This window comes from Falco naumanni, chromosome 1 (genome assembly GCF_017639655.2).
Source record: "Falco naumanni isolate bFalNau1 chromosome 1, bFalNau1.pat, whole genome shotgun sequence".
NCBI classification, from domain to species: Eukaryota; Metazoa; Chordata; class Aves; order Falconiformes; family Falconidae; genus Falco; species Falco naumanni.
The window spans coordinates 124,213,025-124,230,631 of NC_054054.1; the positions used below are offsets into that span (position 1 = coordinate 124,213,025).

Here is a 17,607-nt window from a genome sequence, read left to right on the forward strand (position 1 = left end):
TCTGAGCACAGGTGCTGCAGCCAGACCTCCCTCCCTTTGAGAGCACCTCTTTGGAGCCCCTGCTGACACCTTTGAGAGCAGCCAAGAAAGGTGGTGTGGATCCAGGGCAGGCCTGGGCTGGCCCCTTCCCTGACGAGAAGCGACAGGAGGCACAGCCTGACGGCCATGCCCACAGCCGTCCTCTTGGTGTGCAGGAGTTTGTCCCAGCTGGCTGCAGGGAGGGCATCGCTAAGGCACTAAAGCCACACACTGTCATCCTCTACTTACAGGAGTTCGGTTCACAAGCCAGTAGGCTCTCTCCTGGCAGTCCAGGGCATACCTGTCCGCCTTCTTCCGCTCCTTCCCTGCCCTGCAAAGCCAAGAACAGGATTTGATTCTACCAGGGGAATTCATTCGTTTTACTCTCCTAAAACCAGTGGGATGAGAAAGGAGGCACACCTCCAGTCTCCCCTGCCCCATGGGTCCCAGCCTGACTACGTGATGCTCTGATGCAGCCTCCTGACCACATCTTACCCCAGCTAATTCTGGACTGCAGATCATGCTGTTCACATGGCCACACATGACTGTAGCTTTTGAGAAATCATCATCTTCCTGAGCTCAGCTGGGAGCAGACACATCCTCTTTTGATTAGACAGACAGCCCTTTGGTAGTTTTATACTAACAGCCTGCTACTTGTGGTCACTTCTGCTGCCTCATACTTATCCATCTGCAATGTCCCGAGGCAGTATCTGAGGACTGCCATGCAGAGGTACATCCTCGGACACGTCTCACCTCTGTCTCACAGTAAAGGAGGGCGCTTCTCACAGAAATGATTTGGAAATGGTACCAAGCAGTGTTCCCAGGCACTAAAACCGAAATCACCTCTTTATTAAATGGAAGAGGCACTAGCATGGTTTGGGCTTGGACCAACTAATCCTTTCCCAGAAAAGTCCTAAGCACAGTTTGGGATTTAGCATGGGCAAAGGAGCATTCCCAAAAGGCTGTTTGCATGTGGCCACCCTGCTGTGGTTAACAGGGTGGATGCAGGCTGTTCTGCACCAGTCTGCCCCAGCACCATCATCAAACAGCCTCAGACGTGTTTAATTTACTAGTTCAGACAGTCTCAGTATCTAACTTTAAAAATGCATTTGGGATCCCTTAGCCAAAGTCTGACCTCCATTTACAAGAACAACAGTCTCGTGTTTAATGAGACAGTTATCTGATGAGCTGTATTCTGATGACTTGGCTACCATCCCAGTGAAGACAGAAACGCTGCTGAACAGCAGAGGCAGTGCCTGCCATGCTGGGAGGTAAAAAAAGGTAAAAGAAATCACCAGAAGTAGGAAAGATCCTATCTCCAAAGAAGTAATCCCATCTCACATTCACTAAACTTTCCTGGGAATTTAAAGGATTCTGCTTCTAAAAATCAAATAATTTTGGCTGGGTGCCTAAGTATGCACTTCAGAGTTTTCTCCAGAAGTCTCTGCTGGGAACATTTATGGCTTCTTGATTCAGGCCATTCAGTTCAGCTGTGAGACATGTGCAAGTAATAATTGAACCAGACCAATAACAGGTCCTAAGCCCAGTAGCGTGATCCACAAATGCTCATGGACAGCCCTGAGATAAAAGAAGCCGCCTCTAATGAGGGCTTGCACGCTGCAGCATCAGACTCTGGCTTCTTCAGGGTGTCGCATGAGGTGCAAAAATCAAAACCTCCCCTTGCACACTTACACATGTGCAAAAACCATTTGCAAAGAGGCATGCGACTGTCAGCAGGGAAGGCACCCACCCCCGCCTGTGCTCTCACAAACCACACCGATTGCACATCTTTGGTGGACAAACACCAGGTATAGAGAGAAACTCAGGTGCAGTGGGCGAGGGTGAGGCTTTGCAAATGGGCATCCAGTCATTTGGAAACATCTGAACTCCTTCACTCACAGCTTGTGAAGTGAACCAAGTTTCCTTGTTATATGAAAAAACCCCAAGCTGACCAAGGCAGGTTTGTTTCACGATCTTGATGGGCACTTGCAAGTTACTTTAAAGCTGTAGTTTATGTTTTAAAACTGTAATTTAACTGTGTACCAAGACAGTGACACTCTGCCTACTCATACCCTCCCCAATGATGCAAATAAGGGAACACAAGTCAACTCACTTATACTGCTCCTTGGCCTGCATAATAACAAAATCCCACTTGTAGTTTATTTTTTGATTGAGCATGTTGTAATGTTCCTGGAATAAAAATAAAAAAGCAGTTAGTGTGAAAATTCTGGACAAGGCACTCCCATGCTAGGGTTTTCTTGACTCTCCATAGCTCAACTAGGCCAGGCTGGCAACCAAGCCAAGAAATCTGGATTGTTCTGAACGTAATTACAGGAATTGCAACAGTTCAAAAATACCACTGCAAGGAGAGCAATTACCCCTGCTAAAATTATCATTGACTTCAGAGTATTTTCCTGTACTGGCCACTTTTTCACTTCCAAAATTTTGGCTTTTGACACTGCTGGAGTAATATTTCATGCAGTTGAAGAGGTAATTTTTTGCCATGCTCCATTCATTTGCAACAGAGGGCTAAAGCTGTAGCAAATGAGGGGCTTGCAATGGAACAAGGGCAACATCTTTACCTTTTCATATTCTTCTAAAATCCCTTTCCTCTTAATGTTCTTCTTTGCTAAGTAAATTGCTGTGGAGGGAGAAGCAAATAAGCTTTCAGTTACACTCAGATCAACAAATCAAGAATAATTAAAAATTTACCCACATGGCAAACACAGAAATCTTTGTCTTCTACAATATCTCCCCAGGCATGAGCTCCAAGCTCACTGAAGAAAAATGAACTTGGTGGCTTCGCTTTGTCACTGATGCTTCACAAGCCAGTGCCCAGGCTGGGAACAGCCACGCAGAATGGGCAGCACGTGCCTTCTGCCAGCAGTCACTCCTCCTTTGGGAGCTCTGCCAGGGTTTCACAGGTCAAAGGACACTGGACCAAATCTTTAGGACGCTGAGGTTCTTCACAGTTTGACCTCCAAGTTTTCTGAACATAGGCTAATGTTTTGCTCAAAGTTCTATTAAAAGCATTCCAATCTAAAACGGGCTTTTTTATTTCCCCAGAAGATATACAGCATAATGTAGATAAAAGCCACAGAAGACACTCTTGGTATAAACAAATCAGTCTGTGAACTGCACAGCCCACAGGAGCAAATTCATGACCAGTCCTATAATAAAAAGCACTATAAAGGCAACAAAAAATTGATATGGAAAGAGACATCAGGAAATACTGGAAGCCACTGTGCATTATGTAAAGAAAGTACCATCTCTGAGTGCAGGGCTTGATCCAAATCTACAGGAAGACAGTCTTGGGCTCAGATCCAGGAATACACTTAACTACTCAGGGAAATCTAACCTTGTGTTTAAAGACTTCCCTACCCAGCAGGGTATTTCAGATGAGTTCCAGTCTGATGGATCTTAGTGGAACATAAGAGAAGCTTAAGCACTTTCTCTCACCAAGGCCACCACAAAGTGGTCACATCCAGAGCATTCCCTCAGTTCAGCATTACTGAGAATTATTCACAAAATAGTACGAAAGAAAATGCAAGGGCTGGTCATCGCATGTGGACACAACACAAAGAGATGAACAGCAAACACAGTGCAGGACTGTATGCAAACACACACGGGGTTGCACTACACCTCCTAAACACGCACAACGCTACCACTTACCATAGTCTGTGTCATCAGCAGGCCAGCTCTGCACAGGCCAGAAATAGGGGGTCTGCAGAAAAACAACCCTTTTGTTAGTGTACAATAGCCTCGAACTCACGCCAAAAGGCACGCAAGCCCCATGCACACTGGAGGGAGAGGAAAATTCTCCTCTGCTATACTCAGAGCCTCAGCTCCTTAGCTGTGTGTCAGCTTGCACAGTGGTGCGGGCCAGTTACAGCAGGAGAACTGAGGTCAGGAGACTGCCAAATCAAATCCACTCCTGCTCTGCAGTCGGTTAATATGGCCAACCTTTCACTGCTGCCTGAGCATTCAGACTGAGATGCTGGAGCCTGATTTGGCATAGTGCGGGAACCAGACTCCTCTTTCAAAGTACCAACAAGGGTACCCTCATTTCCCATCGTAGTGGAAACAGTCCAACCACAAACCTTGATAACATCCCATTATTACTGTGCCTTTTGTATATTCATTATTCAGTCTCCCCAAATCATTCTATTTTCAACCAGCGACTCCATTTGCTACTTTAAGACCTGGAAGGCACACACATTTGGAACAAAGCACAGCTATTTTGAAGTTGAACAAAGTACAACAATTTAGTTTCCCTATAAACTGTAATCTGACACATGGAACTGGAGGAACTGGCCTGAGGCTTCTCTGTGGATCCCTTCCTCCTGCACGCTGAACTACTAGCACGGCTAGACAGCATAGCCTCCATGACTACAGCTCCTGGGCAACTGCCCCAGATGCCTGTTCTAAAAACCAGTGCTGAACTCCCTCTCAGTGGATTTAAAGAAGATGTAACTCACTTGAAACCTGTACAGGCTGCCATCTGTCTTAAGGGTGAGATTCTTTGGCTCCTGAAGAGGGTAGATGTATCCATATTTGACAAACAGGTCCCCCAGGTGCAGTGCCTCTGAAAACGGAGAAGGCAAACATTCTGAGTGCACCAAAACACTGCAAAGGTGAGCTGCTACTCCGGACAGAATTCATCTAAGAGGTTTTGTCTATGGAGACCTTAAAGTTTTACAACTCTAATCTGAAAAAGCCTCAGTTTTTACATTTCTACCCACCTTCCTGAGTGATCTGCAAGCGTTGGAGAATCCACTGCAATATATCATTACCTGTAAAGCAAAGAAAATGTCAGGTGCTTGAAATCAGGCATGTGCCCAAATCCATGGGCAAAAACCAAGACCTCTCCAGTCCTCACCCCTCACTGTGCTCTGGATCACACCGAGCGCAAAGACCCCTTCTTGCAAATGTGCTTTCAAATGCACCACACAAGAGAAACAGAGATAAAATGCACTGCCAGTACCTCACTGGCCATGCTGTCGTTCCAGCTTCCTCCTGACCAAGCAGGCATCAGTCCCTGGCAGAGTGAGCCTGAGGCAGGCAGCAACCTCAGCATGGCACAGCGTGAGAACGCAGAAGCACATGCAGCCTGAGCAACACTTAAACCCTCATAACTGGTTTAGAAAGGACTTAAGCAATGCAACAGCTTCCACAGCCAGGGAAGGGGAAGTGCCCCTTGTTTTGCACCATCTTGTCTTGAAAGATTCACTGCAAAGTATCTCCAGATTCACACAGCACAGTCCCGTCTCAGTTTTAGTAAGAGACGAGTGACTGGTCCCCTCGAGTCCTTTTAAGAGTCACAGCTTCCCCGAGTCTCAGATCCAAGCTGTAGTTGTAGTAGTAACAGCACATTTCAAAGGGAAACAAGATTTCTACATTCACAAAACACTTCACCCCTCCCAGTTCTTTTGTTGGAGTGTGACCAGCCATAGTCAGCATAAACCTCCAGCAGTTTTAGTTTTATGTTCCGAGGGGAAAATCTCATGAACCTCCTTCCACCTAAACAGCACAAAAATGCACTCATTCCCTGATCAATTATTGGTCTTTTCCTCCTAGGATTGCAGATTGAGGTGTTGACCTTTCTTGACATTGCAGTGATGACTTAACTTTCTAATAGGGGCTCAGAGCTCTTATCCTACTGCCTGCTTCCTGAAATAGATGAAATTAAAGGATTATCTCATCATTCATTTCTAGACAGCTCTCTCGGTAAGCATTTTCCCCCAAAGGTACACATTTAACATGGAGGTTTATTTGCCTTTTCTGTTGCGAGCCATTTTACTGACACTGAATTTAACTAGTTAGCTTCCTGCATGTGAAGAGCCAAGCTCTCTTCAGTGGGTCTGTGTCCACTGCTCTGACATCTTCACCATTCCCTCAATAAACACAAATCAGTCTCTTTTGCAACATGCAGAAGCCAATCAATATATATGCAACTTGTACAGCACGAAAAATATCATGGTTCAGGGAGTGATGACCGTCATGCAAGACGACTGCAACTCACTTGCCTATCAGAAGTTGACTAAAATTTCTGACATGCAAGAGGGAACTTGTAACAGTTTTGGGGAATGAACCAAAAATAAAGCAGACAGCATGCAAAGAGGATGAGTGTCAATGGACATCCTCTCTCCACACCATCTAGCCATGGACTTTTGGGAAGTGGTATTTTACATTGGTCAGACATCAAGAGAAGTACTTGTTCCCCCTGCACTTAATCTAGGTGGCACGTTATCTTCAGTACAGGAAAATCTTTTCTGCAGCACTGCCTTAACTATTTACTAACAGCTAGGGGGGCAAGGCCAGCTCCTTTGCAGATAGATGCAAAGCACTCCACCAAATTCAGCTGCAGAATAGCTGTGTAAGCTGGGATATGGTTTGTACTGTAATGCATGGAGGGTGCTGCTGAGAATGAGCTTCAGATGTCATCGAAGTTCTCCTTACCCTTTTTCACTGACTGACTGTGCCCATGGGCAAGTGACTTCATCTCAGTGCCTCTGCTTTCTGATTAGAAAAGAAGAAAAAAAATTGGGGCAAACAACACACAGGGCCTACCGGGCTTTGCAAACACAGCCGGGAAAAATTAATCTATTTGGCTAAGTTGTCTCCTGAGTTGCCTGAAGCAAGCTCACTGGTTTCAGCAGGAGGTTTTGTTCTGAATTTCAAAGGGCTGCAGAAAGACGAAAGCAGGAGGGGGAAACTCTGGTACAGTATGTGTGAATATTTATAACGGAGGATCCTTCACAAGAGCTTTTGTGGAGGCTTGGAGAAGAGGGAAGCAGAGGTACTGATAGTGCCCCGTGGAAGGAGCTAGCAGGCACAAAGGAGACTGCGATAAGAGCTGCCTGTAACGCTGTACGTGACACAGCACAGCTCCCCATCTGTTTCTCCTTCAGCCTGCTTGAAGGAGGAAAAGTTGTCACTTAGAGGCAGAGAAGTGGGCTAAATATTTGTTCTTTTCCTGCGTACTGAAGAAAAATTATTATTAGCAGAAAACATTAAAGTGAGACTAATTGTTTATGGCTCATTTCTGAAGCACCATCTTTCAGTCAGACGCCAGGCTGCCTGTTTTAATCAGATTTTAACATTTATCTTTACTTGCGATCTAGCCTCACTAGGACTACGACAGATCTGGAGGCTGAAGCACCTACTCACCTCTATGCTAAGAGGAGGTCACTTGAGTTAAACTGACATGAGACAGCTAAAAGCACGTGATTATCAGTCACAGTGTCTCTCATTCAAAGAGCTAGGACTGAAAAGAGACACAAGTGAGAATGAGATAAAGGGCGTAGGTACATCTCAAAGGATGCACAGCAAATATTTATTGGGCATACAGGCTCCAGTATGCAGCCAGGCAGTAGTAACCCCAGGGTGGCCATGGCGTCCACACACAGTTTTCTTTTAGGAACTTCCTTGGCCCAGTCCCTTCCCTCAGTGAAGCTCTTACCTGCCACAGCATGTGGGATGCTCGTGATCATCACCCTTTGTGTCTGCATCTTGATGCCTGTGTCTGGATTTTGCATCTCCATCATAAGTGCTTCGATCTGCAAAGCATGACAGGGATGGGACGTATTACAGGAGCGGACAGGAGGGAGCCCCAGGACCACCACAGCTCTGGGCAGCATCCCAGTGGTGCAGTGCAGTGCAGTGTGCAGTGGTGCCACAGGAATGAACCTCCTCTTGCCATTAGAGATGCCACCTCTAAACGACATCAGCTCTCACAATGACTCACAGCGTCGCTCCTTCCTACAGAAGACACTCACACAGCCAGGGTTAGCAGAAGAGGGACAGGATGTAACCACTCCATGACAGCTGAGATTAAAAAAAAAAAATCCAAACAAAAAACAAGAAAACAAATAAAGTCTCTGCTAACCATAAATGTTCTTCTCTGGCTCAGTGGGCTGTTTGTTGGGGCAATAAGAAAGAAAAAAGGGGAGGAAATAAAACCTGTGTTTCTTTTACACAAATATCCCAGATGTGTACAGACTTGTAGATATCGCACCACGCACCAAGCAAATAAGCAATATTTTGGCTGGAGACCAAACAGCAAAGGTTCTGTCTCTGGTCTGCAGATAATAACCAGACAGGACTTTAGAAAAGCAACAGGAAAAGCACACCACTTTGCTCCAGCACTGAGCAAGAAGCTCAGTCCCCAGGGGAGATAAGAACGGCTCGTCCTTAGAGAAAGCCCAGCCACCACCAGAGCCAAGGCTCTAAGAAGCTGGCCAAGGACCGGTTACAGCAGGGACCAGAATTCACATGTGGGAAAGCAGACTGCAAACGCAGAAACAGAGCCCAGCTATAGGAAGGAGGTGTACAAGGGACTCTGGCTGTTGCTGTGGACGGCTGCACTCACCCACCTTGGGTTCTTAGCCCCACCTGTGGGCAGCAAAGCTCAGTCCCTCCAGGGACATGGCAGAGACACACCACCAGGAGCAACTCACCCTCCTATCTGGCAGCATCTCCTGCCTTTGAGCCCTGAGGGATGCTGATAACTTGTTTTTAACAGATCATGTTAAAGAGGACGAGTCTCACCCTCAGGGCCAGACTTCTTTTATTTCTGGTTCCCAATTATCTTTTTTTTTTTTTTAAGATGAAGATTTTAAAACATATTTTCCTTCTCTTATACTTGACTTCCTACTAGCATCATCCCAGAAGCACAACAGCCTCCTGCTTCACTTGGGATCCTCTGCTCGGATGGGTGGAGCTGGAGCACGCACCTCATCTCCTCGTTTTAAATTATCTAAGTATCGCAACAGCATTGGCTTTGTGAATAATGCTCTTCTCTTTGTCTTCCGCTTCCAGAGATATTAAATCAAAACTGGTCCAGTAGGACAAATTTGGTCTCTCCACACATTCATTTTGGGTGAGGCTGTAGCTTTTTAACTAGGATTAGAGGATTTAACGAGTGTGACTTGATGACACTCATGCATAATGAAGGGTATTGTCTTCACAGGCACCACAGTGACTTTGGTCCTAAGTCTTGCCAAGTTCAGTGAGAATTTAAGCCTGTAGTGACAGGATGCACTCTGGGCTTGACAGTAAAAATGGATTTTCAACGGTTTATAAAGCCAGTGTCAAATTAATACTAAAATGGAGAAGCCTGGTATTATTTCACACTAATATTTGTAAAAATACTTACATAAAATATATTAAAATAGAAAAACACAACCAAAGCAATAGAATATGAAGACTTTTTTAGACATTTTAACTGAACCCCCAATTTCAGCCTCAGCAAGTTCAGAGTTGGGCACGGAGAGATGCCCGTGTAGCTGTGTGAGATGAGGTGGGGCAGGATGGCCCAGCAGGCAGGGCACTAATTTAGGAAACTCAGATTCAGTTCCCTCTAAGCAAACATTGGTATCTTGGGGAAGTCACTTACTCTCTCCGTAGAGGCATGGCTGCTCCATGGACAGCACTTTTTCAGCATCAGGGATACTGGGGGGAACACAGCACCGCTCATCACCACCGTGCTGCAGTACTACGACCACCAGGCAGGTACCACCAGGCACAAGCAAGTTCCCTGCAAGCAGTACAGCACACCCTGCCCCAGCAAGGGGCTGCTGTTTGCTCCCCAGTGGGCTCAAGAGATGGGTCTTTACCAGCCAAGAATGAGGAATTGACTCAGAAACCCACACCGCCTCCCAGCACAGTGTGTTCCCTTTCTTCAACCAGCGAAGAGCTCCAGACTCTTGTGTTCATACCCTGCCGGGCTTCCACTCATCATTGGAGAAATAACATATATTAAAAAGAAACAAGTGAGATGAGTCAGGGAGCTGCTGTTGGGGGGTGCCTACTTCTCTGGCTGCAAACCATGCACTTTGCTGATCAAAACTCAGCCTGTCTCCTCCTCTTCTCCTAAGGGAACACTGCTGATTAGGAGTTGCTATCAACACCAGGCTGCCGGCAAGAGGCCAGGAGGGCTGGTTAAAATACAGTGGGAACATTTACTTGCTTTGCTAAGGGCTCTAACACATTTTGTCACGCTTTCAGCCAGGGAAACGCTGTCTGGTTTGAATTTCGTAGAGCCAGAAGCCACTTCCTGACTCTGGTTGATGGGTGGAGATGCACGCAGAGGTAAGTATCAGCAGGAGGACTGCTAAAAGAGTCAGGCTCTAGGCTGAGCTCACCTCAAGCACAGAGCCACCATGAGGCATGAGCCCACTGAGGTCTCCCTTCACATCAGCTAGACTCTGCACGGAGATGACCTCACCCCAAAAGACACGGAGGAGACAACAGGAAAACTGTTTGCTCCCCATCTGATTGCAAGAAGTTACCAGTTCACTGAGAGCACAGCAAAACTCAAACTTGCAAATGATAACAAAAAACATCACCACGTTTCAGAAGCACATGGGAAGCCTCAGGGCGGGTGAGGGTCCTCTCTGCAAATGATCAGCTATTGATGGGGTACCCATGGCTCTGGAAGAAGAGGATGGATCCAGCACAGATGCTCTCCCATGGGAGGGAGCAGTGGGGGCAGACGACCGCTGATGTGTTGCTTGGGTAAGTTACCCTGGGTGCATCTCTCTGAGCTGTACCCTTTGGGGACCCATCAGCTCCCCAGGGTCAGAGCATCCACTTCACAGAAGTGTCAGGCTCCGGGTGCTGAGACTCTGCCATGCAACAGCAAAACACTTCCAAGGTGAGAAGTTCAGTCCCTTTCAGCATCAAGTCAGAGGCATCTTTGCTTCAGATGTAAGAAAGACAAATTTTTCCAGCAGGCTCCAGCTCACAGCACACACCTCAGGCTATGTTTAAAATCTGCTGCTTTCTCCATCGCAAGTATTTGCCCAGTTCTAGCCCTGCTCACTGCCTGGTACTGTTTGCAAAGGTCATCCCTCCCTGCTCTGATTTCTGAGGTAGTGATCTTGGAAATCTTCATCATGACTCTGGTCTCAGAAGGCTAATTCAATTGTTTTCTAGGTCTACAACTAACAATCCTGCTTTGCACATGCATGGATGATTGGAAAAAAGAAGAAATTAAAAAAAAAAAATCAATAGTTAACCACCTAAAATTTCCTGCTTTTTTTTACCAAAGTACAGTCCTGTGGGGCCAAGCACGCTGCCTTTCATCAGGGCTGCTTGGAGCATGTCATGCTCAGTGCAGTGCTCCACAGAAACGCATAGCACCAGCATCTCCCTGCCTGGGATGGGGAAAGGGAGGATGGGATGAGGCTCAGCCTGGCCTCAGGCTCAGCTTTAGCCACATCCAGGGCCTCACTCAGAGAGCAGGAGTCTGATTGATAGCTCCTTCCAGCAAAAGCACAATTCAGATGCTCGCACACCTCAAGAAATGCCCAGGCAGATGAGGGCCAGCAGCTGCTGGAGAGTCTAAGCCTGAAGAATCGAAGCCAGGCTGGAGAAGACTCCAGCCATGCTGCAGACCTCAGGCTGGTCCTTCCCCGGTTGCAGCGCTGCCTCAGGAAGAGCCATTAGGAACCAGAGTAAGGAGGAGGCAGAGAAGAAAGGCGGGTGGCATCCATCAGACCTACCCACAAGGTATGAGTCACAATGCAGCTCATGTAGCACAGCAAGGAAAAATACACAGCCCAGCAGCCGCTGGAGAGCACAGCCCTGCCCGGCGCTGTCTCCTGCTTTCCCAGCTCATGCCCAGTGGAGGCCAGACCCTGGCTGCTGGGGGGTGCAGAGGTACCAAGAAATCGAGCTGATTCAAGCTCTCCCAGCATCTGGCCAAGCGCATACAGCCAAAATGCATTTCAGAGGCTTCCTCCCCGTCCCGACAGACTTTTGTGCCAATATTCTTCCTGCCAAGGCAGTTTATAGGAGGGAAAAAAAATAGAATAAAACAACCTAAGTTTTAGTCATGAGTATTTCATGGCCTAGCAGGCACTGCAGAGCCTCAGAGGAGGCTCTCCAATTCCCCCATGGTTTAGCCATGAAGACCAAGCTCTACATCCAGTCCAAGTCATGCAAGAGCAGCATCACAGCACTGCCCACCACCCCTAAAGCTACCCCCTTTCTTCTCCCCCTGTCTGAGGGCAGGATTGCTGCAGTCGCAAGCTGCTTGCTGGAGAACCAGCGCATGGAGATGAATCACAGCTGCAAAGGCAGAACAAGGCCAGCAGCCTGACAGCACGGCAGGAATCCCTTCGTGTGGCTGGAGCAAACCCAAGGTTACAGCATATGTGCCAGCTGGTGGCAAAGCTTGAGCACAGACTTAAGCAATTAAGAAAGCTTCTCTAGGATTTTAGCTCCTCACAGATCTAAGCCTGCAAAGGTACTTGTTGGATGCATGCTGAGCATCCTCAGCTCCCACCACACGGGCAACCAGTAAAGGTGCTCAGTATTTCAGCTCTGAGGACATGGCTGGCTGCATACAGACCACAATGCCATGTAACAGCCCAGGCTCCATACACAGCTTCGGAAAAAAACAGAGGAGGAATGAAGGCAGCGATGAGAGCCAAAGCCCTTCTGCTGACCATCTGGGAGCTTCTCTTCCTAGTGCTAACAGGTCTTAGACTTGCAAAGCACTAGAACTACTCAAACCCTCTTGCTGCTCACAGTGTGAGAGGTGCGTGCTCTGTAACAGCAATACACTGCATTTTAACGGATCTTCCCACCTGAGGAACTCTGAGCACTTTGCAAAGACTGCTATGCTCCTAGGAAGCAGCTAAAGCACAGCTGCTGGTGGTTGTTTTCTCAAAGAACACAGCTTCTCTTCTGCACCCCCGCATCCAACTCCATGGAGTATTACTCAGTGCAGAATTTGGCCCAGATTATTTCCTCTGGCAGGGCTCCCCAGCCAAATTTACCTTGAAAGACACAGAACCAAAGAAAATACCTTCTTTACTTCCTCCAGTATCAAAAAATACGGTGCTTGTATTGCCAAGCTTGTACCTTAGCACGGAATAGCCTCACATTCCCTCCTTTTTCCCCTCGGAATCCTCCTTAGGTCGTGGGTGTTGTAGGAGAGCTAAGTGCAACTCAAACAGCAACTGGCTGGCTGCATTTGTCACTGGAAATTCAGTTAATTCCTCTCAACAAGATAAGCCACGGGCAGGAGAGGTGTGTGGGAGAAAAGACTCTGCTTTTTAAAATCTGCAGATACCAGTTATACTAGAGCTGGCTACACTTTTGAATGAATGCTATAAAAAAAAAGAACACCAAATGCTTTCCAAAATTATGCATCGCATCCAAAAGTGTAGGCTACATCTTCCCACTCTTTCAACTGTTTTTGGTCACAAATACGCTCATTTTTGAAAAAGTGGAAAGAGACAGAGAGCAGACAGTTGGCCGTGATACGTCCTCTGAAAGCAAACTGGAAGCACTGGGAATGCACACACTGGACTGACTGTGGCCCAGAGCTCAACTGAGCAGCCTAGCACCATAGATGATGGGTTTTCCCTGGGAAACGACACGGTTTTGAGGGTCTTTGTGGAAGAAATGGGCGAGGAAGGAAACGTGTCAGGCGAATTTAGCTGAGTCTAAGCTACAAAAACAAACAAAATTACAGTTTTATTTCCTCCGTGACATCAGCACACGTTGCCTCTCTGCCCCCCAAGACTGAACCCTAGATCCACGGGGCTCCACAACAGGCCACGGCCCCAAACCCCCAGGGATGGGGCTGTCACCCCTCGGACCCCGCACACCCTGGGGGCGGCAGGGAGCCGCGGCCGGGCAGGATTCTGTGGACACGGGTCCCCCCGCCCGGAGCACCGCTCAGCGCTGCCCCGGGCACCGCTCCGCCCCGCCCGGACGCGGCCCCCAACGTGCCCGCCGGTGCCGATGCCCACAGCGGTGCGGCTGTCCCTGCACTGCTCAGCCCTCACCTTTTTCAGGAAGGCCATCCGCGGCCGGTGGCGCTGCCCCTGGTCGAGCCGTGCGACGGTCATGGTGGCGGGCCGGGCAGCGCGGCGGGCGCAGCGCACTGGCGGAGCGGCAGCCCCCGGGCGCACCTGGCTGCGGCCGCCCGCCACCCGCCGCCGCCGCCTCCTCTCCCTGCCGGGGGCGGCGCCAGCGCTGCGCGCCGCAGCCAATCACCACCCGCCGCCCCACGCTCATTTACATGAAGGCGCGGGGCGGCGCGGTTGCCGCCTCGGGGCGCTAGCGGGAGCGCGCGGCGGAGGGTGCCAGGTGCCGGCCCCTGCCCGTGTGCGCGCAGCCCGGGGGTCGCACTGCAAACGGCCCTTGCAAAGGGGAGTGTTTGCGCCCCCCAGCGCTGCTGGTCTCTATGTAGAGAGCCAGGGTACAAGCTAGGGAACGACCAGGGCACCGGAGCCAGCTGCTGCAATGGCGTGTGGCGCTGGTGCGGGAGGTGAGCAGTGCTTCAGGCGTCTGCTTCTTGAATGCCACCAGCCTTGGTCGAGCTCTTGATTAGCTCAGCTCAGCTGTGGGTGCAGCAGCCTACCGGGTGGGTTTGGGGGGGGGGGTTTGGTGGCTTTGCCATGCATGGAAATGGTGACAGAGAGGAAGGCAGTGGGTTACAGAGTGCTTCCTCGCAATGGAGCTGGCTCATGTTCATGCCAGGAGGAGCGGTACCCAGCTGGCAGTGCTAGGAACAGAGCTCCGTTTTTTCTGGTTTCTTCAGAAAATAGTGGTGTTTCCCCCGGCTGCCCAGGGCTCGGCCTGCCAGCACAGCCCAGCCGGGCAGGGGGAGAGGGCTGGGTCCCCACTCATGCAGAATCTAATTGCGCCAAGGCTCCTAGGAGGCATTCCCAGGAATTCCTGCCAGCCACGTGGGTGTGTTGCCCTTTTGCATGACAGGCACCTACACGTGGTGTGTGCAAACCTCCCTGCACACTGCACGGAATGCACGTGGGAGCATGTGCTCACACCTCAGCGTGCACAGTGCTATGTGTACACATACTGAGCAGGCACTCACCACACCACACTCTCCAGGAGCAGATCCCACCCAATGCTACCATCATGCTCCTGTGTGTCCCCTGGACATACAGGCACATTTATAGCCCCATCGATGTGTATATAACATACTACACATCTGTGTTTCCAAGTCACAGGGAGCACCCACGCTTCCTACACACGTGCACAGCTGTTTCTCAGGGCAACGCCTTCCCCACCACGGTGTTTGTGACTGTTCTGATGTTACGATCAGTGGTTTGCACGTTTGAGGAAAGCTCGTTGGCTCTGAACTTGGAGCGGAGTGCTTTTTCCATTCATAGCAATACCCTGAAGGCACGGGCTGCTTTCCCGGTTGCTTTGCTGCCCTTATGGAAGTGTTCTATCTTTATCTCCACTCTATACAGTATCTGTGCAAGCCAGTGCTTTGGAAGGCCCTTCTCCTGTGCCTGCTCAGTCATTCCCATGTGAAATCCCCCTGTGAGTCACAGCAGCTGCTGGATCAGATGCTCCATGCTTTCCAGAAGGCTTTTCCACTCTTCTCTGCTCCATGCTGCTAGGTGATTTAATCATTATGAGTAATCTCTGTCATTCCACATGTTAGTATCAAAGTTATCATACCTTATGCTTCAAGGTATCAGCTGACAGCCAGAAGGAGCAGGGGGAGAGTTCTTCACACATTTGCAGCATCTCATAATTTCAAGTGCTGAGGTGCTGTTTTGTTCTCTGAAACCAAGCTCAGATCCCAGTGGCCCTCTGAAATGGCAGAGGTGACAGAAACTCCAGTAGAACGGGCGGTTCTGGAGGCAAACAGCAAGAGAGAGGGAATTCAGAGTGGAGTCAGAGGAAGCAAGGGAAAGGACAGTGAAGACATGCAGGCATTTTGAAAATGCCAGCTAATAAAAGCGCTTCCATTTCTGAGAGAGACCGATACTGGCAGGAGAATGCAACCTCTATACGTGGAAGTAATCCTTTCGGACGTAATGTCAGGGTAAATAGCACGCAAAAAGATGTAGCTCATCTCAGTTTCTTAGTTTGGTAAGCAAACCAGCAAAACTTGTTATAAACTACAGATAGTTCCTCTGAACAGCCGTTTTCCTTCTCCCTCCCAGGAGGGAGGAAGGACTCGGAACTGCTCTAGGTGAGGTGCAGACACTGGCCCGAGTAAAGGATCAATCACTGCCAGCTCTGTGCCCCACATACTTAAAGGAATAAAAATGGTCGTTTCATCCCAAAATACTGACTTTAAAAGTTCCAGTGAGGAATATAGGTGTCTTATCCATGAAAAACATTTGAAAACTGGGTCTAAAATGAATTCAGAAAGAATAAAATTTTCTTGCAGGAGATCCAGGAGAAATAGTTCTGAAGAGCTCAAGCTAAGGTATGAGCTCTTCAACCTTGCTGAACTCCAAAGCTCCCAGTAATTTTAAATCCTGCCAACCCACCACAGACACTTCCTTGTAGATCAGGCATGGATTTTTCTCCATTTCTAGTCTTCTCTGACAAGCTAAAATAAAGAATATGGATATTTCTCTTTCTGTGACAAAGCTACTTTGTGTCTTTGCTCTAGAAGATGTCCCATGTAAATTCAGCTTTGTTAACATCTGTACATGATCCAAACCACCTAGCACAAAATCAGAGACGAACCACATTTCACTTGCTGCCCAGGTGAACTGCCCCAGCAGCTAATGCTCTACAGCAGATCTGCCACGTGAAGCACGAGGCATTTAAATCAGATTATACAAGCTTGTGAAGGCTAGACACCCCAGGGCCTGCATTGTGGAAAGCAAACAATTCTAGTCCCTGACCCAGTCTGGCCATTTTCTGTGTGAATTTGTCAGTCAAGAAAGCAAGGGACTTGCACAGTGGGGAACAGTGGCAGACAGCACCGGCAGCAGTGGTGCAGTCTCCCTGCTGATTTCTGGCTACCCAAGTTCGGGCTTTTTTGCACCCCAGATAACGAAGAAAGACATTTCCTGCAGAGTCCACTTTGCTTCCCAGTGCCTGCTTTCTACAGTAAATGCAGCACTATTTATGTAACTGAAAGTTTACGTGGATGTTCATACGCTATGCAGGCGGTATGTGACGCTATAGTGAAAATACACATGTGGTCAATGTGTCACAGGGCAACAGTGCACACCCGCACGCTCTCCAGGGCCCACAGATTCCTCTAAACCTGCACCTGAGGCCACAGGACGTGTCCCAGGTGGGGAAAGGTCTGGTGAGAGGTGAATTTTGTCTCCCTCTTCTCCTTGCGAAGCCTCCGTAAGCTGCGATTGCTCTCAACAGGCCTGCTTGCAATTCTCAGCAGTTCCTCTTGTGGAACGCACTGCAGAGGGAATCCCCCCGTTTTTTAAAGATCACGTTTCCTACGCGGTTGCCCCTCCTTCACACATCAGAAGTTGAATCATACAACAAAAGAGGCATGCGGTGAGTAAACTACCTTTCTATCTAAGGAAACTGGGGACAGCCCTGAGGGGAAGGAAGGGGGTAGCATAAGTGAAGCAACAAGAATGGTACTGCAAGCGTGGCAAGCGGAGGCTGAATTTCAGTACACAGTTCCTTCCAGGAAGATTTGAAAGCAGTTTACCAAAAAAAAAAAACCCAAACAAAGAAACAATACCCCACACCAGAACAAAAAAAGGGCAAACCGTGGCACAGAGAGAGACATGACTTACTCTCAGGTCTCCCAGCAAGGCAATAGTTAAAGCAGTATCTCCAGAGTCCTTTGTCCTGTCTGGTAGGGTGGTAGGGCTA

General features: G+C 48.6%; 1 protein-coding gene across 3 annotated transcripts in view; it reads right to left on the bottom strand.

Annotated features, from left to right (window-relative positions):
* The window catches only part of LOC121082514 (regulator of G-protein signaling 9-like), a 38,048-nt gene extending 24,041 nt beyond the window's left edge, over positions 1-14,007 (bottom strand). For all 3 annotated transcript variants that reach the window (XR_005826046.1, XM_040582031.1, XM_040582032.1), the window contains exons 1-8: positions 13,824-14,007; positions 7,481-7,577; positions 4,761-4,811; positions 4,497-4,603; positions 3,691-3,742; positions 2,601-2,659; positions 2,132-2,208; positions 268-349 (exon numbers count right to left, since the gene is read on the bottom strand). Coding sequence is in view for 2 of the 3 variants with exons in the window: in XM_040582031.1 (XP_040437965.1) it covers positions 268-349; positions 2,132-2,208; positions 2,601-2,659; positions 3,691-3,742; positions 4,497-4,603; positions 4,761-4,811; positions 7,481-7,577; positions 13,824-13,886 (588 nt within the window). In the remaining variant the exon portion in view is untranslated. The remainder of the gene's footprint in view (positions 1-267; positions 350-2,131; positions 2,209-2,600; positions 2,660-3,690; positions 3,743-4,496; positions 4,604-4,760; positions 4,812-7,480; positions 7,578-13,823) is intronic.
* Positions 14,008-17,607: the final 3,600 nt, after the last annotated feature.